General features: G+C 43.6%; 1 protein-coding gene across 2 annotated transcripts in view; it reads right to left on the bottom strand.

Annotated features, from left to right (window-relative positions):
• Window positions 1-1,309: 1,309 nt before the first annotated feature.
• igsf9a (immunoglobulin superfamily, member 9a) overlaps window positions 1,310-23,591 on the bottom strand; it is a 62,443-nt gene continuing 40,161 nt past the window's right edge. For both annotated transcript variants that reach the window (XM_037116833.1, XM_037116834.1), the window contains 13 exons: window positions 22,671-22,813; window positions 20,951-21,091; window positions 19,518-19,634; window positions 16,808-16,958; window positions 16,435-16,546; window positions 14,435-14,625; window positions 11,971-12,188; window positions 11,527-11,611; window positions 9,950-10,120; window positions 9,517-9,553; window positions 6,917-9,187; window positions 6,424-6,497; window positions 1,310-4,817 (listed from right to left, as the gene is read on the bottom strand). In XM_037116833.1, the coding sequence (XP_036972728.1) occupies window positions 4,654-4,817; window positions 6,424-6,497; window positions 6,917-9,187; window positions 9,517-9,553; window positions 9,950-10,120; window positions 11,527-11,611; window positions 11,971-12,188; window positions 14,435-14,625; window positions 16,435-16,546; window positions 16,808-16,958; window positions 19,518-19,634; window positions 20,951-21,091; window positions 22,671-22,813 (3,875 nt within the window). In that variant the 3' untranslated portion in view covers window positions 1,310-4,653. The remainder of the gene's footprint in view (window positions 4,818-6,423; window positions 6,498-6,916; window positions 9,188-9,516; window positions 9,554-9,949; window positions 10,121-11,526; window positions 11,612-11,970; window positions 12,189-14,434; window positions 14,626-16,434; window positions 16,547-16,807; window positions 16,959-19,517; window positions 19,635-20,950; window positions 21,092-22,670; window positions 22,814-23,591) is intronic.

Below are 23,591 nucleotides of genomic sequence, written 5' to 3'. Positions count from 1 at the left end.
CATCGACTGGAATAATGGTCAAATTAAAATGTTCCTTTTTGTTGAGATTTTGTCCAACTAGCAGGTTTGCTTTTTTTCAGCACCCCAGACACCCAAAGGTAATCCAACAGGAGGACGCAATGAAACTACAGAGAGGGCTCATCACCGTGCTTGCATTTTTATTTTGCTTGCCACACCACACTTTCTTGTTGGAAAAATGCACTCGGCACAAAATAAATTCAGCGTGGAGTTCTTTTTTTAAAGGCCCTGAAAACCTATTTTCTCAATCTCAAGCTCCTTACTCAGAGCAATAGAGCCTCACATTGAAAGGGAATTAAACCTGGGCCCTACGTTTACATGGTCTGATGAGTGAATGTTTCATACTTACCAAAAGGTTTGGACTCTATCCTGTAGCCTCAGCTGGCAGTCGCGACCCAGCTGCATTGTAATCCTTTGGGGCAACAGTGATCGTCAATGCTAGGTCAAGTAAAAGTGTTTGTTTTTGCCACTGACAGGCTGAGGTTATTTCTGAAATCTCACAAGGTGATTTGTTACAGTTGTTGCCGCATGTAGATGGTTAAAATCTTGTGTTTCAGGTTACAAAAAGGATGTCATTATTTAATATTAACGCCATACATTGTTAGAATAATGTTGACAGACAGTACATTAACAGCCTGAGCTTGTCAGTGGCATAAACAAACACTCTGAGTGGACCTAACTCTGATGGTCAGAGTAGCCTCCAAATGATTACGTTGAGGCCTTTTCTGAAGAGATCCACTGTACTGTGTGATTCTGACACTTTAGGTAAGTATGAATCATTTACACACCAAGACATGTTAAAAAAAAGACAGCCCAGTTTAAAAAAAAAAAAAAATCCTTTAACCTTCCATTGTCTGTTTTGGTTAAGCCACCCATTGTGGTTTTCTATTTTTCTTTGTGCTCTTCTTATGGATTAGTTAGAATGTGCAGGACTCATTCAGAAAAATGTACGTACATTTGTTTGGTCTATTTTTATTCACTAATATTTCAATTTACAGAGAAATACTCAAGATTTGAAGTTTTCAGGGACTTTAATCTGGGAGTTTATGTGCATAAGGCCACAATGTGGCAGAGATTCTGGGGTATTAAAATCCTAATTGAAGCTCAACATCTCTGATCTTCAGCAGCTGAGTTTTACACCATCACCGAGTGGGACTCTGGCTCACAAATCAGCAGTTTCTTTGCGTTTCACTTTTGTCTTGGCTTACACCCTATTCTCGCAGCAGGGGAGACAACTTGGGAGTGTCAAAATTTAGGAGGGACACACTCTCTGAATCTGAATGGAATTTGATTTTTTTTTTTTTTTTTTTTTTTTTACTGGTCTCCCACAGTCAAATTAAATCTGTGTGTTTTCAGGGGGAAACTGGCAAACAAAAATGATGAGCTTAAAAGCCATTATGGGTAGAATGTGAATATGCTGTGGCGGATAGCAATTCTCACTGGGACTGTGCCATTTTCTATAAACAAAAAAAAAAAAAACTCCTGCCGTCTGAGTGTTTTGTTTTGTTTTGTTTTTTGAAAAATGCTATAATCGCAAAGTTCATTTAAATACAGAGAATGCAGTCTTGGAAAGTCTTGCAACGCGTTGACATTCACTCGAGACTCACTAATTATGGCGAGTTAAAACTGCACGGAGGTAACCTGAGCGCCGTTTGGTCACATTCAATCTGTAAGTGACATTTCATTTCATAAGACCTTGATTGGTTTTCGAGCTTCGAGAGTCATTTCCTGGCATTTGCAAATAATTTATTCGCTCGCTTAATGGACATAATAAAAGAGTGCTTGCTTTAAAGCTAATCCCCCTAAGTACACACAATAAGGAAAGAAGGTAGCCGTATAACAATCTGGTTTATGAGCCCTAGCTGTTGTCCACGTCTCCCGGAGTCCACTGTGCAGCTGTATTCTTTTTTTTCCACTTCACTACGATGCCATGTTGTGTACATTCGATTATCAAAGCCACCAAAGCATTCAACATACAGTAGCTCCCTGAATGATTCCACAGTGCAGATTTCAGACCTGGGTGGCAAAAACAGGTGGAATTGTTTCCTTAAAAATATTACATCCAGTACACAAACAGTATTTTCACATAGTTTTTTTTTTTCTTGTAGAAGAACAATATTTGGATTCCATTTAAAAAACACCGGCAAAGAAGTAGTGCTGACTACCAATCCCCAGAGCAGCATATGCGGTTCTGATCATTTATGGACTTCAGGTACAATGTGTGTACGCGGGAAAATGAAAATGTTCTACAGAAGTGAAACATTGATTCGGAGTAAATGCAGCCTCTATGAGTGAATTTCAATTATAGGATGGATACCCCACAATGCTCTGGTTCACCATGGAGTTCTGAGTTAATTATTTGGTTGACTAATGTGGAGGCCTTGAGCGAGAGAAGCGAGCAAAGCCCCAATTTTCCTTTTGTCCTCCATTGTTCCTGAAGTAAAGAGAGCATGTGGCAGAAGCATGCTTCTCCCAGCTGGTTTAGGGCAGGGATGGCAGCTTTTTTGCCTGGAAACTCACCACATTGATCTCCCAGAAATAAAGGCAACAATCTACACTGGGAAGCAGGTTTTGGCTTGATCTGTGCTGTAAAGGGGTCCAATTTTGCAATATCCATATTTGTCACAGCGCAGGACATGTACCAGGTATTACATATTCATTTGAATTGCGGAGATCAGCAAATTTGTGAACTGAAAGATACATAGTTAAAAATCTGATGTTTTCGCTGTTTTTAGCTACCATGCCACTTCTCAGTGCCAGTCGGGCTAACTGCTGCGGCTAATTTGATGTAGAAACAACAGGTAAGTTGTGGCCCAACAGGTTAGTTAGCTTTCCAGTCGGTTAAGTGTTCTTGTTGCTTGAAAGCATCAAACATGCACTTACATGAACTGGATGCATACACTTTGAAATAATGTAATGAAAACTCTATCTATTTAAAGGAGTAATATGTGAGAATTCAGATGAAAACATTGTAAAAATTAACTAAAAAGAATATAAATAAATGGCAGTTTTGACATTACAAAGACAGTGTACGCCAAGATATGTGCTTAGGTGAGCATGCTAACCAGTTAGCCCCAGTTACCAAAAGCTCCTGTGCTAGCGGAGTAAACACCGACAATCCCTTGGTCCCAGAGTTCCCAGTCAAACCACTAGCTGCACAGCTAACTGAGCTAACTGGCTAAGAAAGCGACAGTTAGCAGCAGTTAGGGGTTACTGTGGTGATATGCTGCCCCCTATCTTTTTTCAAGTATGCTTCTGACAGGTGACCAGTTCTTACACATTGCACATTTAAGCTAGTACATGATTGGTTTTGTACAGTTCCAGGAATAAATCATTATGGGCAACACACATTTGTTTCTCCTCTGCAACTAAATCCCTTGAACACAAGGTTACCACTGTTGTGAATGAACTTGGTTCTAGAACTTTGCTGTTACAATACTGATGTGACTGAGCACGGAAAAAAACAAAAAAAACTTTGTAAACTTGTAAATTATCAACAACAATTTGCTTCACCTCTTGGTTTGGACAACAGCATTATTAAAATGTCAGAATTAATAAGCAATTTGACCGTCAGTCTATAAACAATAGTGACAAATCGTCCCCCGGCCCTACAATGGATGTGCTCAGTGCCTGCTGTTGATGTGCCATCAAACAAGACTTTTAACCACTCAACTGGCGCCACTTGTCAGTACCACTGTTGGCTTCCTAGTGTGAGTGTGAGGCAGGTTCCGGGGGAAACAAAGCGGTCAACATTCAGTGAGTTGACCCTTGGTAAATTAAAACCCTGACCCAAAATAAAAGCTAATCTCCCTTTATGTCCATAAAAAATAAACAAGGACAAACCCCAACAGTTAACTTGACCCTCTTCAATTACTCAACATAATTACAGGTCCTGCCTCGCTGAACAAAGAGAGGTCTGCGGAGGAAACTAAGGCTTTCATCCCAACACAAATATTGTAATCCAAAAAATCTATTCACAGTATTTTAAGGGCAAAAAAAGATAATGATCTCTGTTGGGAAATTAGACTTTTAAAAATGGTGTTAAAACCACAACAGTTACGGGGTGGCAGAATTAATTTTATGCATTAATCTTCTTTATCAAATGGCATCTCGTAAGTATCTACTCTGTTAAAGTCAGGGATGGATGATGATATCGACAGACTTATTCATCCCCAGCCGTAACCAGTCACTTGATGATGACGACCGAGATCGTTCGCTATCCCTTTGTGTGGCCGCTGAGTCATCCCTGGATGATGAATGATTTTCAAAACTCCACTCAGAGTACGTGGCGTATCCATGAGCGCAATGAAAGTGCTCTGATACCAGCAGATTTGCAGACTGTCACAAAAGTAAATGTCAGGAGCGTGATGGTCACAAAGCGAAAACAAACTTTTTTTTAATGCTCAGCATAAGGGTTAAGGGGATTTCATGTCTCATTTACTTACTAAGACCTGTATTGTTGAAAACCATTATTTCACAAAGAGACAGTGCAGAGAGAGACTCTATACTCTATACCCCTTTTATGTCTGAAAAGAGGGAAGCACAGTCTCTGCCACATGCATTTTCTGTCACCTCGTGATGCAAGTCAATAAGTGAAAGGACACACTAGGTGAGATGAGCCGAAGGCTGGCGCTGTCAGAACAGCACGGTGTCTGGTTCTGCCTCAGCAGAGCAGCTGCTTTGATGCCCCGGGAGCAGAGAGAGCGGAGTGCAATTTTTCAGTGCCTTAGTGGAGCGCTGCATGCTGGGAAGGCTACAGCACCGAGCAGGCTTCAGCAGATTCAATGAAGGAAGCAGGCCTGTGGGTAAAAGAAGAGACTTGTGAAATGATCTTTGAGCTTCTTGATATTTCACCGCAGATGTTATTTCATTAATCGCCAGCACCCCGCTGGATCTAACGGAACTTGTAAAGATATGGAACACTCAGAGGTTAAGGGTTGGATATTAAATACTGGCTTCTCAGTGCAAATGCAGGTTAGCTTGCAAGTTAATTCACTGGAGCCAAACAGTGAAAACATGTCTGACCCATCTCTTAATTTGCTCCTGAAAGAATGCTAACAAATGTCACTGAGATCAGGGAAAAAATTGCTAAGTGTTCCAGTAATGGCTTGTTAAATGTTGCTCTCTACAACACATGCCGCACTGCTGCGGAAAGCCACTGAATTTGAGTCTACAAGTCGTGTATAAAACATCAAGTAAATGCACAAATGTCATGACCCGCTATGCAAGCTCGCTGGCTGGAGTTAAACTGCACTACACTGCCTATAAATACATATAAATCATAGAAAATTCAGTGGTAAAAAGCAGAATATCTATACTAAATATCAGCAGAAAAATCAGTCATCAACTGTCCTTTCACTTCTGTATTTGTATCAGTTACCCCATTTCCACCACAGCTACTTCTCAGGTGCCCAGGAACCATTTCAGGAACTCATGGACCTTAACCTGCAGCTTGACCGGAGGAGGCAGGCTCTAAAATTTCATCCTTAACCACAACTGATGTTGTGAGGAAAGTCTCTGCACCTGGTGATGACATTCTAATGTATCAGGAATGGACACTTCTATTACTATTTATTCATGAAGGTCTCAATGCATCTTACACCACGGCAATTTTAGCACCATTAATTCATGAATTAATTCATTAAATATTCACAGTTCCTCCGATGTGAACAGAAATGTGCTAAAAGTACATTAAAGGAGACATACTGTACCATTTTTCAGCTTTTAAAAATATATATATTTTGGATTACCAGAATATATTTATATATTTTTGTCATTCTGTCCAATGCTGCAGCCCTATCTAAAACTCTCTGGTTTAGCTCCTGTCTCTTTAAGGCCCGCCCTTTCTCAGTCTCATCTCACACAGGCCTGACCCAGCACTGGTAACAATGACACAGCAGCTGAGCTAAATCAATTCTTACCTGTTAAACAAGGAACTAGGCATACAGTAAATTATGCAAATGTGTGACATGGTGAGGCAGCGTGACATCACAAAGTCACAGAATTAAAGGCTACTGACAAGGCATTTCAGGAGCAGTGTTTTCTGTGGGAGCGAGGTGCTTCTGTGGATGCTAACTTTGACCTTTTTTTAACTTTAAAGATCCTTAACATGTATGAGAACCTTTATTGCAATTATTGCTCTTCCACGCCATCCCCATAAAGGATCAATCTAAAGGATCAACCAATCCCCACTATACCAAATATGATGCCCCAACCCTGTGGGGTGTTACCCCAGTTACAATTTCTTGATCATACTCGTCAAAGAAAACGGCATGGCTGAATAACTTCACCTCGTGCTCTCAGCCTCATCATTTTGTGTTGCTTCAACACTGTGCTCTGGTTTTTCCCACCAGTGTTTTTGCCAAAATGTGAGCTGCATGTTAATAAGATAAGAACAATCCTCACCATGATGGTCTCCAGGCTGTGAGCACAAATCAGCAGCATCCCACTCATAATTCTCATCAACAGAGGCCTTTCTCCTGTGGAGGTCACAAAAACACCACTCATTACATAAACACAGTTGGTATCTTTAATGCACACATGTACACACTCGTACCAAAGCACCCAATACAATGCATATAAAGCAGAGAGATTTACTGTCTGCTTTTTTTTTTTTTTTTCGTGGCCTGTTGCTATTTTTTTTTTTTCTTCTGATCCTACAAAGAAATTGTCTTCTTTGTTTATTTACACAACGCTGAAGACATTTCTGTAATTTTCAGTCAAAAAACAGTCTGGCTCAAGGCAATATATCAATGTTTGCCGGGTTACACAAACAGAGAAATAGCTTTTTCTATTGTTTTGACATGTTCAGACTGAATGATAGACAAATGGGAATTTGAGAAATGTAGTACCTGGTAATAGTAAAGCGTAAAACGGAATTTCCCTTATTCATTAATACCTCTGGCTTTGCTCCCTTTGGTGACTGAGCTTGTCCTCGGTGCTCCCCTGGCTCTCCTCTACGGTCTCGGGCGAGCTCAGGAGGGTTGGGGAAAGGTGACACAGGGACAGGCGTCCACTGGCGGGCTCCATGCTGCCTCGGCCGCTGCTGGCGTAACTGCTGTAGCTGCTCCCAGACTCCGGCACCCCCTCGTAGCCTCCAGCCTCCACTTCTAGTACATCCTGATCGTTGTCCTCTGGTGGTAAGCACCTGGAAGCTTCCTTCATGCCCTCCAAGGAAACTTTGGCCTTTTTCATCGCCTCCTGATAGACGATCGGCCAATTGGCACCATTGGGGCAGACGGGTGCTTCTCTGCTTGGCTTGAAGTGGCAAGGCGCTTCATGGTTTGGTATGGGCCTCTCTGGGCTGCTCCTCTGAGATAAAGGATCCACAGCGGGTGGCGAACGGGAGGCAGCTTGGGTGGCAGATGGAAAATTTGCAGGAGCCTCAGAGACCTTCCTGGTAGGAGAGGTCTGGGGTTCCCAGAATAAAGAATCTGGATGAGGGGAAGAGAGAACAGAGCAGTTCTCTTGGCTGAGGGAGTCTATCCATGCATCGGGAGTTAGGAAATTCCTCTCCCTCCGTCTCCTCGAGTCAAGACTCCGACTCCGCTGCTTTGAGTCCAACGTTTTAGAACTTTGGGTCACAGCTGTCATGAGCTGTGGCTGTGGAGGCTGCGGAGAAGCCGGGACCCTGATAACATCGTGACTGCGAGAGTTAAAGCTTCTGCTCCTACTCATGTCTTCATACCGGCCTCCGCGAGTCAACGAGCGGCCGTGTTGCACGTGAGAGGCGATTCTGTGGTGCAGCATGGGCCTCGTAGGTCGCATTACGCACACCTCCAGCTCTGGCTCATCCACACTCATCTCCACGCACACGTCTTCATCAGCGGGCTCGGGAAACGCCACCTCCACTCTCGAGTAGTCTGGCGCCGTTTCTCGAGTCGAATTAGATCTTTCAGTGCATTCATTGCTACGGAAAGACGACACTGAGAGGCTGCCATGACTAAGATTGTTCTGTCTCCGTGCCTCAGAGCATGAATCATTCGTTTGAATTTCTAAGAGTGTGGATTGTGGTGAATTATCATAGCCCTCTGGTGCTGCCTCTACACTTTCATGTCTCTGGTGCTTTGAGGGGAGATGTGGGAGAGTTAATCTGTCTTTGGAGAAACTGTCTGCCTCCTCAGATTGGTAGGGGGTCTGTTTAGTGAGCGACGGAGGAGGATGATGGGTGCCGGACTTAAAAAGAGTGGGACTCACAGGTGAAGGCGCGTTGACAAAAGTGCAGGCCGGGATCAGAGTGGGAGGAGAGGCACAGGGGCGAGCTTCCCAATGCTCAGAAGATGAAGAGAAAGGGTTCGGGGACGGACCGAAGCTCTCCTTGCTTGGCGGGTATCTGTGTGGCAAAGTGCTGCTCTTATATTCCCACAAAGGTTCATAAGCACTTTGCAGCTCCGAATGTTCCCTCCTCATGGAGCTTCTTTCCAGAGCGTACCTCCGGAGCTCCCTCTCCAGCTCCTCCCTCTCCTGAGCCAGTTTCAGGCAGTGACTCAGGTTTCCAGCCTCCCGCTCGTGCTCCATTTGGAGAACCAGAGCGCTTGCGGTCATGGATGGCTGACCTAGGCTGCGTCGGATGTGTGGGAGAACTGGGAATGTCAGGGCTAGTCCTCTGTCCTGATGAGGAACGGTGGCTAAACTGCTGTTTGAGCACACGCTGCTGAGGTCAGGAAAGCCATCGTAGCTTGGCTTCTGATCCAAGATGTAAGGGCCGTGGCGGGGCAGGCAATGGGTTGTGTCACAGATCCGCCGCGTGGAATCGGCCTCTGCCGGTTTGCAAGGCAGCAGGTCGACAGACAGCACAAACGGCGGCTCTTTCCTGTCTTCCCTCTCTGAATGCAGTGACACGGACCTCCTGACTCGAGCAGATTTGGTAGACCTTGTGCTTTTAAGCGTGTCATTGTCATACGGCGGGAGCATGAAGCGCCCATCTGGACCTCGAGAGATCATCTCAATTGCAGGCGTAATGGGAGAAGAAGTGGTCCTGGTGAGGCGGCCTCTGTTGCAGTTGGACAATGGATGCTTCCGCCGGTGATGACTCTCAGTGCTAAAGGAGGAACAGTCTGTCTGCGAGGAGGAGGAGGTGGTGGTAGAGGAAGTGGTGGGATAGAGGACGCTGGCTGGAAGGAGGCTTCTCTTCAGCACACTGTCTGGACTGCCGGTGCCTGAAGACTCTCTGTGAGAGAGCAAGCGAAGGAAAGAGGGGGAGGTAGGGGCGAAATAAGAAAATTGTATGAAGAACCGGAGGTGTTAGAGGGAGAGAAAATAAGACAGAGAGAAATAAGAGTGAGCAAGAGTGAAAGAGGGGGCGGGAGAGACAGAGAGAGAGAGAGAGAGAGAGAGAGAGAGAGACCAAAACAGCAGCGGTAACAATAGAGGAAGATGAGGCAGAGAAAGAAGATAGAGACCGAAGTGCTGGCATTTTCAAGATATTTTAGTTTGTCAGGGATGCGGAGGGAAAGGTCAGTGGGAGGCAGTATAATGAAATGATGAAGGGGTACTTACATTGATGGGGAGCGTTTATAGATGGCAGGAGGGGGCTCTGAAAGGGAGGGAGAGGGGCAAGATGGTATCTGACTCATTAGGAAACAACCACACTGACCAAGAAGTAAAAACATAATCAACCCCAATAAGAGCCCGTTATAGCGCCCAAGGCACCCAGGCTTGTCCAAAAAGTTAATTACACTTACATTTATCAGGCACTAATGAGAAATTACCCTAATTAGCGAGTAATGTAAATGACATCAATAACTTTTACAACTGGATGGACGAGCAGCGGTACATGAGGAGCGCCAAATCCATGCAGTGGTGTATGATTTATATAATGGATTGAAAGTGCCTTCAATATTTTATTGAATAAATGATGATATTCATGATGCAGTTCATCAAAGTGAGTGTCTGCTGCTGAGTCTCTGTGGAGTGCGGGGCGTTTTTTTACCATCCTTCTTCTTTCTGCGTCGCCGGTCCCTCTTGTGGCTGATGATACAGGCGGACCCGAGCAGCAAGACCAGTGCCAAGCACATGAAGCCGACCCCGCCCAGCACGCCAGCCAGTAATGGCTCCGGGACGAACTCCAGGAGTCGGGATGTGGCCGGGTAGATCTCCATCCCTGTGACGTCATTTTATCAGTGAAATAAATATGAGTAAACAGAAATAAAAGAAGGCTAGGTGAGACTATAGTGTGAACCTTAACATTACAGTTAACAACTGCAAAATAAATAATTTATAAAGAATTTCATTGCTTGATGACAGTGAAATAACTGACAGTGAACTAACTTGACTAAAGTTGAAATAACTAAAGTAAAGGGAAAGTAAACTTAGCCTGCATAATATGAGTGTAAGTCATCACCGTGGGTCCGGCGGGTTGAGGAGATACTGGATAATTTCGTTTGTTGTTGAACAGAGACTAAAAGATCAGTTTGTGCAGAAGTGGCAAATTGAGTTTGACTTCCCGTGATAACTACGTAGAACAGAACTCCATTTTTGATTCAAAAATATCAAATATAATATGCGTCTATATAAACATTTTTTGGTCTAATTATTATTTTATTAGCAAAAAAAAGAAAAAAACGGTACACAAAAAGGACATACAAGGTCCGAAGGTCTATTTCAGTTTTTCCAAATTCAACAAACCACAATACACTGTCGATGAAGGTTCTTCTCAGTCGTCCAGGTCACGATAAGTTCTGTAATCGTAGGCAAACTAACTAACTGGAGGGGGAGCTGCAGGCTTTTAAACTCTGTGTGGGAGTGTCCTTGCAGAGTCACAATACACTGTGCAGACTCACATTCAAATTGTGAGAAAACTTGTATAAATGTAAATGTGTAAAAGTATTCATTAAAAAACAATTACAGAATGTCAAGCTTGAAATGCAGAAAGCTTTCTTTATCAGGCTGCTCGATGATCTCATCATATCGGCTGACCTTCTGTGCATGCATATTTTGTGCCGCTTGAGTTAGTCAATAAGTATAATTCGTGTTTAGAACAAACAATGAAACTCATAAAAACAATGCAAGCTCGCGACGAGGCTTGCTATTACCAGGTTTAAGTGGATCTAATCTCCAATCTATGTCCCCGATGGTCGTTATCAGCAAATCATCAGCTTGAATGTTTTGCATGACTCACTCAGTCAGTGTGAAATTATCAGCAGAGCTACGGCAAATAATACACAGAGCTTGACTGCTTGATATCCCTGTGTCATATCTAATGATAAAAATCATGACACATTCACATATGTATCTGAACAGACCAGTGCTACTTCTGTCATCAGTTCTTTAGAGAAGTTATTAGTGGTGCTATTTCCATCATTCAGGCGTCTAATGGGCAGCGGTCCCGGGGGCCCTGCTCTAATTTAGGTCCAACGCTGGGAACATGGGGACCGGATGAAATAAAGTGAAGAGAGGGGGAAAAAAAAAAAAAAAAATGCTGGAGAAGAAGACTGAGGGAGAAGGATGGGTTGAAACAGAGGGTGGGGCAAAAATGTGAAGGGGGCAAGGTTGCTCTCGAACACCTACCCATTGTCGAGACGTTGACTGATGGACTGGGCTCGCTCAGCAACTCCCCGCGACGAGATAGCAGCCGCAGCTCGTACACACAGTCCTGAGGCCGGCATCCGCACACACACACACACACACACACACACACACGAGGGGGGGCAGAGGATGAAACCACACTTTGTCAACACGGGACTGTGCCTGCAATGCTAATGAAGTTCATTTGAATTTGTGTAGGCCTAAATAGGCGAGGAAAAAAGGATGAAACGGGCAGAGGGGAGCAAAGACAGGGCACGCAGATTGAAAGACGACAGTAAAGTGATGGCTGCCATGTAGTGTGCATAATTCAGAGTCTACAAAAGTAGAACCACAGAGGTATAGCCTAGATAACAAAAATCTCCAAGGCATTCAACAAGCGGCATGGACTGATTAGTCTCACAGGGAGCAGAGCAAATGGCTTGTTACCTTGCGCAGACCCGGAACGACTATCTCGCTGCTGTTGGCGCCGATGTCCTCGTCCAGATTAAACCACTCCCCTTGCTCCGCGCGGGATTGCAGGACGAAGCCTGTGATGGGAGGGTGATGAGCCTCAGGAAGCGACCACTGCAGAACGACACCCGCTGGGCCCTGATTGGCCGAAAGCAACGCCGGGGGCTTTAGTTTACTTCTCCGCGGTGGCACATCTGATGCAGAGGGAATCAGAAAGACCTTCAGTCTATCAGCCAGATACGTCGTGGCGGAAAAATTAAATTACAGGGGAGGAAATTGCTGCCGCCACAGATGTTCAACCTTGAGCGTGCGGAGGAGCAGGGTCGGTAGCTCTTTGCAGAGACCCACATAAGCTGTAATATGCAGTTTACTGACCAGTCTGTCCGGTTTGATTAAACATGGCGTGAGGCATGTTCACTATAATTCAGCATTATTTCAGGAAGCTTGATTAATACAGCGATAATACCGCTAACAGTGGCTTTTTTGGCCAAAATAAATGTAGCATGAATATTTGAACATCCCTGATGTCACAATGAAATAACAGTTGAGTTGAAGCACTGTCAAGTTGAATGCTGGAGCAGAATAATAATACTGATGATGACTGATTTTGCATAAATGTTTCATAAGGAGATCTTTGAACTGAAATTGCCATGTTTGGCCAGATTGACTGTCACCAGAAATGACTCTCTTCCCAACACAAACCCTTGGGAAAGAATCTAAATGTTATTATTTTATTTTTTTTTGCCTCTGATCCGGCAGCAGGCTGCACCTTCAAAGGTATTTCCGTGATCTCTTAGATGTCTCAAGGATGTCTGCTCTCAGCCTGGAAAGGTAAAACATTTCCAGGGGGCAAAATTCAACATTTTCGCTCGTAAGATTTCCACAGTCTGCAACCGGCCACTGCCCGGGTCTGCCGTAAGCTACAGAGCAGACATATAAACATGCCTATATGAAGGTACATCAAGAGAGGAAGAAGGGAAGAACGTCGTGATGAAGCTGCTTTCAGAGTAACGACTGCCCCAAGGCAAACATTTGATCATTCAATGAAGACTGTGGACAAATCTGTTAGATCATGAAAACACCTTTGAGGACACATCAGATAACACACGACTACGGCTACACTCGCTCTGTGAGGCACAGGGGGGCTTTGAGGTAAATGCTAACATACCATGACAATGTTAACACACTGATCTTGAGCACATATGACGCTTACTCTGGTCACCATCTTAAATTAGTAGCTAACACATTTTAATAACCAGAATCAATGTTATACCTGTTGAACTAACAACATTCACTTAACTGTACTTTATATTTACCATTTACATCAGCTGCAACTTTACAATCAACTATTGCTTGTTAATAGTTTATAAAGCATTTCATTGTCTGATAATAGTGCTAACATTAACTAAAGCTGAATGAACTAGAACCAGAATCAGTGATTGGTATTATGGAGCGTCACCATCAAGGAGGTTAGCATGCAAGCATTTGCTTATTTGCAGAAAGTATGAGATACAGCTGAGACTGACGGGAATAGCACTAGTACAGCAGGCGTTTGGCATTGACATATGCGATGGATGAACTGATGCTTCCCCACAACTGAAGTCAAAATATCTGCATCGCCCCCTGGTGGCTGGCTGCAGTACAGATCATGAAACACGCTCCCTCGATGTTAGCCGAATACATTTTTTTTGTCATATGATGTAGTTCTTCACAGATGTACGTTCAGGTGCTATTTTTTTCTGCTGTTGCCGAGACTGTGGCTTTAAATGGCATACCTGTGTAAGATGGCCGAGCTCTGATCCAGGACACTTTGTCTTAATTTTTGCAACGTGGAAAGTGGGGACACGTAGTCCATCTTAGTATATGCCATTTGCATTTCTTCGCAAACCAAAGCAGCAGAAATTTGACAATTTTGTAGCCTGATGATGTTGGATGCTGGATGCATAAAAAGAAGATCATCAAAGTCAGTTCAACCTGAAGGGGACGCTAATGTCTGCACAAAACTTAAGCAATCCATCCCATACTTGTTTAAAGATTCATGTTTTGGATAGTGTGGCCAAAAATCATGCTCCGGCTTGTGCACAGACACCATCTTCATTAACCACACAAGAGCCACGTTTCATTCATGTCCTTTGGGCGGTTCTCTCAGGGAGTTATCTTTAATTAGCTACAGTTGATATAATCTGCTGCTGGCACCGTTTGTTTTTTCAACCGGTGAAAGTGACGGTCAGCGCCGGCTGAAAAAGTAAAAAAAAAAAAAGCCTGCCAGCTGAATGTTTTTCACCTTGTTCTCATAAAATGAGTGAGGAGAAATACAACACCCGATAAGAGATTTGTTCGCCTCGGAGCTCAGCGAATCTGAGGATTTACAAATCTGTGTCTGGATCCGAACTGGCGGCGACTGTTGAAATGCATGAGCTCTACAGGTAACAGTACTGACCCAAGGTACGGGCGGTGGCTATCTCGCTGAAGGGTCCAGTGCCCATTTTATTGTTGGACAGGATGCTGAACTGATAGCTGGTGGCAGGGGACAGGCCTGTCACCTGCAGCCTCGCACCGGAGGAGGGGGGCACCGGCACGGAGAACCAGTCCTGCTTCCCGTCATTATCGCTCGCTGAAGTCTTCTTCACCCTGCCGTGGGAGAGAGACAGAGAGAAGAGATGTGAGAACAAAGGAGCGGCGGGAAAGTCTGGAAGTCTGGTTTTATGAAACATGACAGAAAAGTAGGTTTCATTAATCATTCATGCTCATCATCGGCTCTGGATTTTGTGGCAGAGACAGCGCTGATGTATCCCTGCAATTGCACGGAGAGCTTGCAACTCCAATTATGGTGATTTTCATGTTCCTACCGGAGCAGAGGTTCCACACATCTGTTTTATACAGAGCAAATTACTTGACCCCGGGCAAGGAAAATCTATTCACCCACTGACAAACGGGAGGGACTTTTGAAAATTATTAATGTGAGTCTGAGAATGTGGTTTTTTTTTTTGGTTTTTGATGATGATGGCTTCGACTCAAAGGAAGAACTCTTTCATGAGAACATAGAGATGGGCTTGGAATTACCCATATTAACAAAGTGTGGATAATTGCGAGGCCTTTCTCTTTTAAACGCTTCGAATGATGTACATTATATTGGTGCGTAAAACAGGATGTACGTATGAAGCCAAAGACGAGAGCAGACAGACGTTTACTTTCTTTGTGTTTGTGTTCCTTTTCTGTATTGACTGTACAAGGATGGTGTGAATGTTTTCCGCCAGAGCATTCACACCTGTCAAACAACTGCATGATCGTTATAATTTTAGTTCACTGGAGGTGGCAAGGTGCAGCGAGCATCGCTCTCTGGCTTCATGAGAAAAATGAACGCATTACATCCTTTCTTCCCTTAAGATGAGGCGCATTGTGTTTTGACGGTCATAACGTGTCAGGTTGTCAGAGGTAGTGGGTGGCCGACGTTTTAGCGGCGTCTTTATGTACTGACTGGCTGATCTATTTTTATTGTTTTGATGCCGTTTATATTTACGTCTGCGCTGCTCCTTGCTGCACCGATGACCCAGTTCCCTCTCACAGATTAAGATAGCTCATCTCGTCTTCATCGGATGCGGGCGCTTCCAGGTCACAGTGGGATTGAGATAAGCGTTAGAACATCTTCTCTTTATATTATCACCTGCACTATAAATTTACTTTAATTCAACCAAGACGTCCCACACATTAAAGGGGACACTTTGAAGTTTTGGAGAAGCAATTCAAACTCAGATTGTTTTATGTTTACAGGATTAATGAGGTAATGATACAAACACATACATATCTACTTTTCCCATGACTGAATAAATAAGCTGTTCTCAGAGGAAATAAAAGGGTCCCCAGAACACTGTTTGAAGATGGAAAGGTGGCAGGGTCCCCCACATGTAAACAAAATAAAAAAGCAGTATTGTCCTTTAAGGTCAGATTTTTTTTTGACTCAGTTTACTGTATCCAGTCATGAAAACAAAGACAGTTTGTTTATTTGGATCAGTCAATTAACTTTCTAACCCAAAACTACACTGTGCACCTTAAAAACAGGGAGAATTTAGTACATTTAAAGCAAAGCACATTGCAAAAAGTCTAGTCATGGCTGGTATGCTGTCGCAGTTCTAGATTCATTTTACTGACAACTGGCTTTTAATACACCACAGACATCTGTGATTTCCAAGCTAATATCAAAGCGCTGATTCACTCAGAACAAATGTGCTGTGTTCTCAATTGCCCTTAACCTCCGATTGTAGCTAGCATGACCACTGCATTATAAAGCTATGCTCTGCGGCACTGTTTTTTATTGTAGCTGCCATGAAGTGATAACAGATAAATGAATTCCTCATCCCGGAGATCAATAGAGTAATACCAGCGCTGTCGATGGCTGCCATGGTTACAGCCCGAGAAGAAAGTGGGAGGCTTTACACCCACCAAACTGAAAATGTCTGTGCTGATCCTCCATCAAAGCCTGCCTCCCAGGAAATGTTGGCCTGCCTCACCCCTGGAGAGACGGACAGAGAGGTAGCCGCATGGGGACTGGTTCCTGTAATGGAAGGAACGGAGAGGAGGTGATGGAAATTGGCCAGCACTTCAACTACCTGATCCAGCTAAAGTTTAGAGGCCAACTCCGGATGTGCCACATTTATCTGCTGGAGGCGGACTGGAGGCACAGGCATCCGGCCTGCGCTGGGTGTAATGGAGGTAAAGAGCAAACAATTTGAGACAGTGCGTTTTAACGGGGACGGCTCATGTAACAGAAGAGCTCGCTCGTGTCGAGGCGTTCGCTCTGACCGCTGGCACTCACCCAGGACAAAAACTCGCGTGCTGGCTTTCACCGAGGCCACGCGATTAGTGGCGCTGCACTCCCACACCCCCTGGTGGTCCTTCGAGAGAGGCTGCAGGAGCAGAGAACCGTTGGGTTCTATGGAGTACGATGTCCGACGAGCCAAGTCAACCTACCAGGAACACAGACCATTAACAAATGGTACAGGGCGCTTGGAATCTGTCTAAATTCACAGTAGATCAGTAGATGGACCACATGCTAAAAAACATTCCAATAAACAACATTCTGTGTTGTAAAAAGTACCCTAAAGTTTTAGTAAAGATATCATGTTAAAATGTTTCGCTGATAAAAGCAGTAAAAGGCTTAAAGTATCTGACATTAAATGCACTTAAGTATCAAATGTATAAGTGAAAGTACATCATGTCTGTATATGCTGTACACCAGGGGGACCTGCAAGCCAAAGTTGGTCCACTGTAAGTTTCAGTTTGGCCCATCAGTTTCTAATGGTACAAAATACATTTTAAAAAAATCACAATCCAAGGAAAACAGTGGAAAAAGACTCTTAAAGTGTGCAAAATCTATACTTAGTATATCCCAGAGACCGAAGAAAAACCCTTATTTTTGTATCAATTATTATATAAATCGCCTTTTCTGCCAGTCTTTCTTTATCATTAGATACAAATGCTCATTAAACATGCAGGTTCCCCAATTATTAATCATATTTCACAATATCAGCCAGAGACACTTTGGATCCTCATACCATTTTGCGTCTTAACGCCTGGGCAACCATTGAATGTCAGTTTCGGCCCTCAACAGGAGAACATTTGTGCACCCCTGCTGTACACTGCGGCTCAAACCCAATGATGGACTTGGCTGATTATCAGACCTGATAAACAGCAGATCGCAGACCAAATGCATTCATTTGAAAATGCGCGTTGGTTGTCTTGCAGTGTGCAATCGTCAAAGTGAACTGGTTACTAAAGGCATTGAATAAATGTACTGGAGTAAAAAGTACAATATTTGCCTCCTAAATGTAATGGAGTGGTTGAACAAAGTAGCAGCAATGTAAATAAAGTGAGCTTACAGTACAGTACTTAGCACTTAGCCACATTCCATCACTGCCAACATAACTTGTCTGATACCGTATCATGATGTAGATTAGGTCATATTGTTTAAATCTAGTGTGGAGAGCAGTCAGAGGGAATTAAAGTCAGTGATGTATGTCTCTCTTTTCTGGCTCGTTATTCCAGCAGACTGGATCTGAAATAAATGAATCAATGAGACTGAGGAGTATCTTAACACTTAATCTTAGACTTTAAAGTCTAAGATTGCCATTTTATTCTAGCAATTGATTCTGGTCCCAATGTCAGTGTGTGTCGCTACAGAGGAAAAGAATGGATGCTATGATCTCAGAGAGTTGAGCGCTGTACTGCATAGTTGTGCGTGAGGCATGTTGCGACCATGTGACGGCAGCATTTATAGAATATCGGAATATCCATGAAAGCGCTGTCTTTCAGAGAGAACTGGAATATAGGCGATTTCCATGACGGGTATGAGTACGAGAGGGATGTCTTCAGATTGATTGGATTGCTAAAAAAAAAAAAAAAAAAAAAAGTGGACAGGCTCATTCTGGCATACGGCTTGTTTGTACAGGTATTTTTATTTCAACCAATCAGGTGGAGGCAAGACCCGGCATTAACATGCTTGTTTAGGTCCATGCACATCTCCCTCACCCACGTCATCAGCTCAGATGCAGGGGGTTGAGGTGGCAATTGAAAAAATTTGATCTTAATGACGCTCGTTTGAAAATCTAACCAAAGTTTTCGCTGACTCACACACACACACACACACACACACACTCCTACGTGATATTGCTGTTCTAGGTATTATCACCCACTAGCTTATTGTCAAGTGCAATTTTTACATGATAGGGTCAGCTCATCGCCCCGAATCACATTTAATTAGATAAACATTCCCAAGTGCAGGATGAGTGATTTTTTTTTTACATTTTACAGGATGAGTAAGGCAGGGATTTTGACATAAGGCAATTGTGATCAAGTGAGATAACTGCACAATTAAGAAGTTGACACACAGGATTACGGATTGTTTGACATCCACACTGGCTAAATACTACAGAAATGAAGCTATTTTTGACACATTTTGCCCCAGGTGCACCAGGACAGCAAATGATAAAACAGAGATAAAACAAAAGAAAATGTGTCACTGTCCTGATAGGATAATTACATTTTGGTAGATGTAAAAAGCGACCCGCATCCCTCAGAGTCTCCCCCCGCCTTTGCCCCTGGTGACAAACGGGCCCACTTGTTCGAAAGGAGAAAGACAAACCATCGTGTCGAACCTTGAGTAGTTTAATAAAGCCTGAGAGGGTACTTAGACTTTGTTGAATCCAACCTTGCAAAACAAAACTGAGTGAAAACGAAATCCCTTGTAAAACCCTCTCCCCGTCTATTTACTATCGCTGAATTATTCATTTATGCGGCAGTAAACCGAAGATAATAAGCCTTTTTCAAGCACACATATCTAAACTGATCCTCTTATAGGTACATGTTTCTGCTTTGTATTCTCATTTTAAAGTTTGAGACCTTGCATGTCATAACATGAGCTACGGTCAATAGACACACACAACAGCAAGAGAATTCTGTCCTTGTAAATCACTGCAGTGCCATGATGTAACAGGGCTGCTTGAAATAAACTTCCGTGTGTTATTTACCTTGCTCCAGGTCACTTTAGTTGTCGGGTCCTCATTCCCTTGACATGGGACGAGCAGGGTGCTGCCCACCTCCTGTTTGTACTGCTCGTCCGGCCTGACGCTGAATGATGGGGGGTCCTGTGAGTTGCCAAGGCAATATAGCGGAATCAAGGAGATTGCAGCAATGCCAACAATGGATTTTAAGACTGGATTACTGCCGCTTTGGACAAGATTATCTTAATAACAGAAGGATTAGCCACACAATTAACTCCCCAATAGTGGAGGCATTGTAGTGAGTCTGAGTTGACTTCCATTAATGCCAAAGGGCTCACACGTCGGAGTGAAAAGGTCAATAAAATGTCGTTTCTGTTCAATTTTTTAATTTGCCGTGACAGTGGCAGTTGTGGCTAATTAAAATGCACGCGACACTGGTGCAGACAGACAGTTTGGTAGAACTGGAAAGACAGATTCTGGGGCGGGTTCAGAGTTTCCTGGACACAACAAGCGGTGTTAATGGTGCAGGAAATGTAGTTTGCCTTACATGTCCATGTAGAGTTTTCGCCTTTGGCATCAAGCTGCTGTCTTCGAGGTGAAAGTCTCAATGTCGATCTTTTTTCTTTTAAGTGATAATATTCACCATATTATTTGGCTCCTACGGATCAGTTCTTATGTCTTGTTAAAAAAAAGAATCTAAAAGAACGCATAATAAGCAGCAAAGGAGCAGTGGCGGTCATACAGCTACGGTTGTCATGACATTGTTGTCATAGAAACAAGACGTATGTGCAGCGTCTTTCATTACTTTAGTTTTTTTCTTGCTTCGTCTCAGTGTGCACAGCCAGCGCTTTTATGCCTGAAAAGACGGCATCGTGGACAACGGGCCCTTACATTAACAGGGCCAACTGTAAGGATTTGGCCAGCGCTTAAATTCATCTCCAAACAAGTAGGGGGCGCAATACAGAGTAACTGCCAACTGCTGCTGAATGTAGCTGCTGTTAGCCAGTTAGCGTAATCAAGCTAGCGATCCGGACCGGGAGCTCAGAGGGGTATTATGGAAACGCGTGGTGTTGGGCTAGCTGGTTAGCATGCTAGCTTCAGCACACACATCTGCAACACAATACATCGACACCTTTGATACAATGTCAAAGCTCTCACTTGTCACATTCTGTCGATGATGATGGTTTCTAACATTTTTACACATCACAAGGTCAAGGTCAAGTTTTGTTTCTGGAGCTTCAGCAAACATAATGGCCTTATCTAGACTGTTCAGCGCAATCGAAAATGAGATGCCACAATGATATGAAGAGATGTTATTCACGATCTACAAATAACGCGGACACGCTCGTGCACCCACTTCAGATGGGCTTGCGCATTAACACTTTTAGCTTAGCAGCTACAGTGAAGGTTTCGGCCCCGTGTACCTCCACACTCAAAGCTGGCCTGGACCTCGCACTGACCTGCAGCTTCACGTTCGTCGGCCCGGATGGACCCATGCTGCCGAAGCTGTTGTATGGCGTGCACGCGTACACGCCTGCTGCGTCGTCGTTGACCGTGGCCATGAACAGAGAGCCCTCTGGGGTCAAGGTCCATCCGGGATACTGGGAGAAAAAAAAAAAAGCACAATGTTCACACCACATAGAGAGCTGGGAAGAAAAGGAAGTGGCAGCTGTCGCCTTGACTGATACATAGCATGACTGTAAAAAAAAGACTTGTGTGCAGAGAGCTTAAAGAGCTAAAAGGCAGAAAATGAGCTCCTCAGCTGTGTTGGAAGGATTTACAGAAAAATTATTTTGATATCTTCCTGCCACAGTCCTGCGCTGGTTAAGCACTTAAGTCTCCACTGGGCAGATTACTTCCAAACTTCTCCAAAACTGTGTACTATTTATCGGTTTTGTCACAGATTCAACACGACGTGTAAAAGATGGAGTGATTGTGCATTCTTTTAATTAACAAAAAAAAAAAAAAAAACCCTTTTGGGATTTTTCCCCTTGATCATTCCTGAGGTGAATCCAAGCACAGGCGACAGAATGAGCTTTTCGAATGACTTTGTTTTTTTGTTTTTTTTGGAGCATTTGCATGAAAAGCAGCTACATCTCCAAGTCCATTTTTTTTCCATTAAGCCTTAGTAGCGGAAAGGCTCGTGTTGCGCTTTGACTGCGCGAAAAAGGTTTCCCACTCCGTGTAATGAAGTCAAAACTGCCATTATCCACTCCAAAATGAGGCTGCAAGAACGTATTAACGTGGGCGGGAGAGCTTGTGACATCCAGGGTGGAATTGGAATAATTGGCAGAATAACAGCCTGACACCCGACACCCTGTGTCCTGCTCTACAGGAATCTATCACATTTCCCGCTGCGCGTCTCGTCCGACAGCGTGTCTGTCGCTCACACCAAAGTGCTGAGGGAGGTGGGGTCAACTCAGCATGGGAAGGTGGAGGAGGAAGTGGGTGGAAACTTTTTCTTCTTTTTTTTTTTTACACACAAGACAAAGAAGATGGTTTGAAAGGCGGCCGTACTGGGCTTTTATTTAGAAAAAAAAAAAAAAATCAGGGTTTTTCTGATCTGACTGAGTGGCAAAGATTAAATAATTTGTGAGGAACTTAAGAGAAGACACGCCCCTCGTCCCTAATCTACTGCATCAAGGTTCCTACAGCCATCCCTCAGATGGAGTGACACGGTACTGGAAGGGGAAAAAAAGAGGGCAAGGGGCAATACGGAGCTCCTTTGGGACGGCTTCGGAAAAGCTTTTAGGATTGAACACGTCCTTTTTGTCCATTAAGATGTATGTGGCTGACTGACATTTGAGCAGAAACAGAAAGGATATTTCAATCAGCTGTACTAGGAAATGTGCCATAAAATGTCTGAAAAAGAAAAAAACGTCTGCCTTCAGCATTCACGTCGGAATAGCAAGGAATATGCTGCTATTCTGTAGGCAAGATAAGTGGGCTGATGGATAGAAAAATGTTTGCGTGACGGGCTGCTGACGGCTCCATAGATGTCAGTGGCGGTGTCTGACATTTCTCTGCTAAGAGAAAAAAAATTAATAGATCCGGCAGTTCCCTGTCTGCAGTATCAAAAATACAGTGGTGGTGAAGAGACAGAGCAAAGGGCATACATTTGAGTTTTGGGCACACGGTAAAGGTCAAGCAGTGACATTCAGGAAGAGATTATTTTGTTACCAAGGACAGGTCAAGCGGTTCTCCGTCTTTGGTCCAATCCACGCGGAGCAGCGGGGGCTGAGCCGCCGCCGGGCAGGCGACCACACCATCCATCCCCGTGGGGAGGAACGTTTGCTTGGGCATCGGGAGAGCCCTGGCCGGGTCTGAGCACAGAACAGAGAAAGAAAGCTGTTTACTTTGCAATTACAACCGCAGTTAGGATGAACCCTGCTGTTTCAATACTGTGGGAAAACACGTGTAGCGGTGCACAGAAACCTGGCTTTGATTCATTTTGAGAGCACAGTTGTTTTGTTGCAATCAATTTTCTATGAGGTTGTGTTTTACCACAAGTGCTGTTCCTTGTATTTACAGCTTACTGGATGTGTCTGAAGGGTTATACGGGTCTACAGACAACAGTAAAAGGTTGAGGAGATGTTGTTAAAGGATGTTAAAGAAGGCTCATAAGCGTTTCTAGAGAAATAAGAAAAATATCTGATTTTCAAGGTTCAGTGCTTCAGTTTTCAATGCCAAAAGTCACATTTAATGCAAAGCTTTCCAATTGTGCATCAATTGAATAACTAGATGTGGGATTTATTACAGGAGACAACATGTGAAAGCTACGACAGCTTTATATGTGCTAACTGAATAAAACATACAGCTTTCGAAGTAACAATTAAAGCAGATTAAGCTTCTGAGTGTGAACACGTCCTTTTTGTCCATTAAAAACCTACACTGTAAATGTTTAATGTCAGAAATGAAAGTGATTACCTCAAAATGACAAAGTAAAGAAGACTTGAATTGACGTTGAGCTAGAAGTTTGTTGTTTTGAACAACTTAGTTTACTTTCATTCATTTTGACATTGTCATTTTTTCAGATTTTGCAGTGTCGGTTAAATGTTACCTTGTGTTAATCACGTGACATTTCGCAGTTAAAGGTGCACT

The sequence above is a fragment of the Acanthopagrus latus genome, chromosome 12 (genome assembly GCF_904848185.1).
Source record: "Acanthopagrus latus isolate v.2019 chromosome 12, fAcaLat1.1, whole genome shotgun sequence".
Taxonomy (NCBI): domain Eukaryota; kingdom Metazoa; phylum Chordata; class Actinopteri; order Spariformes; family Sparidae; genus Acanthopagrus; species Acanthopagrus latus.
Note: the sequence above shows the minus strand (reverse complement) of the source record. Positions and strands in the feature narration are given on the sequence as shown.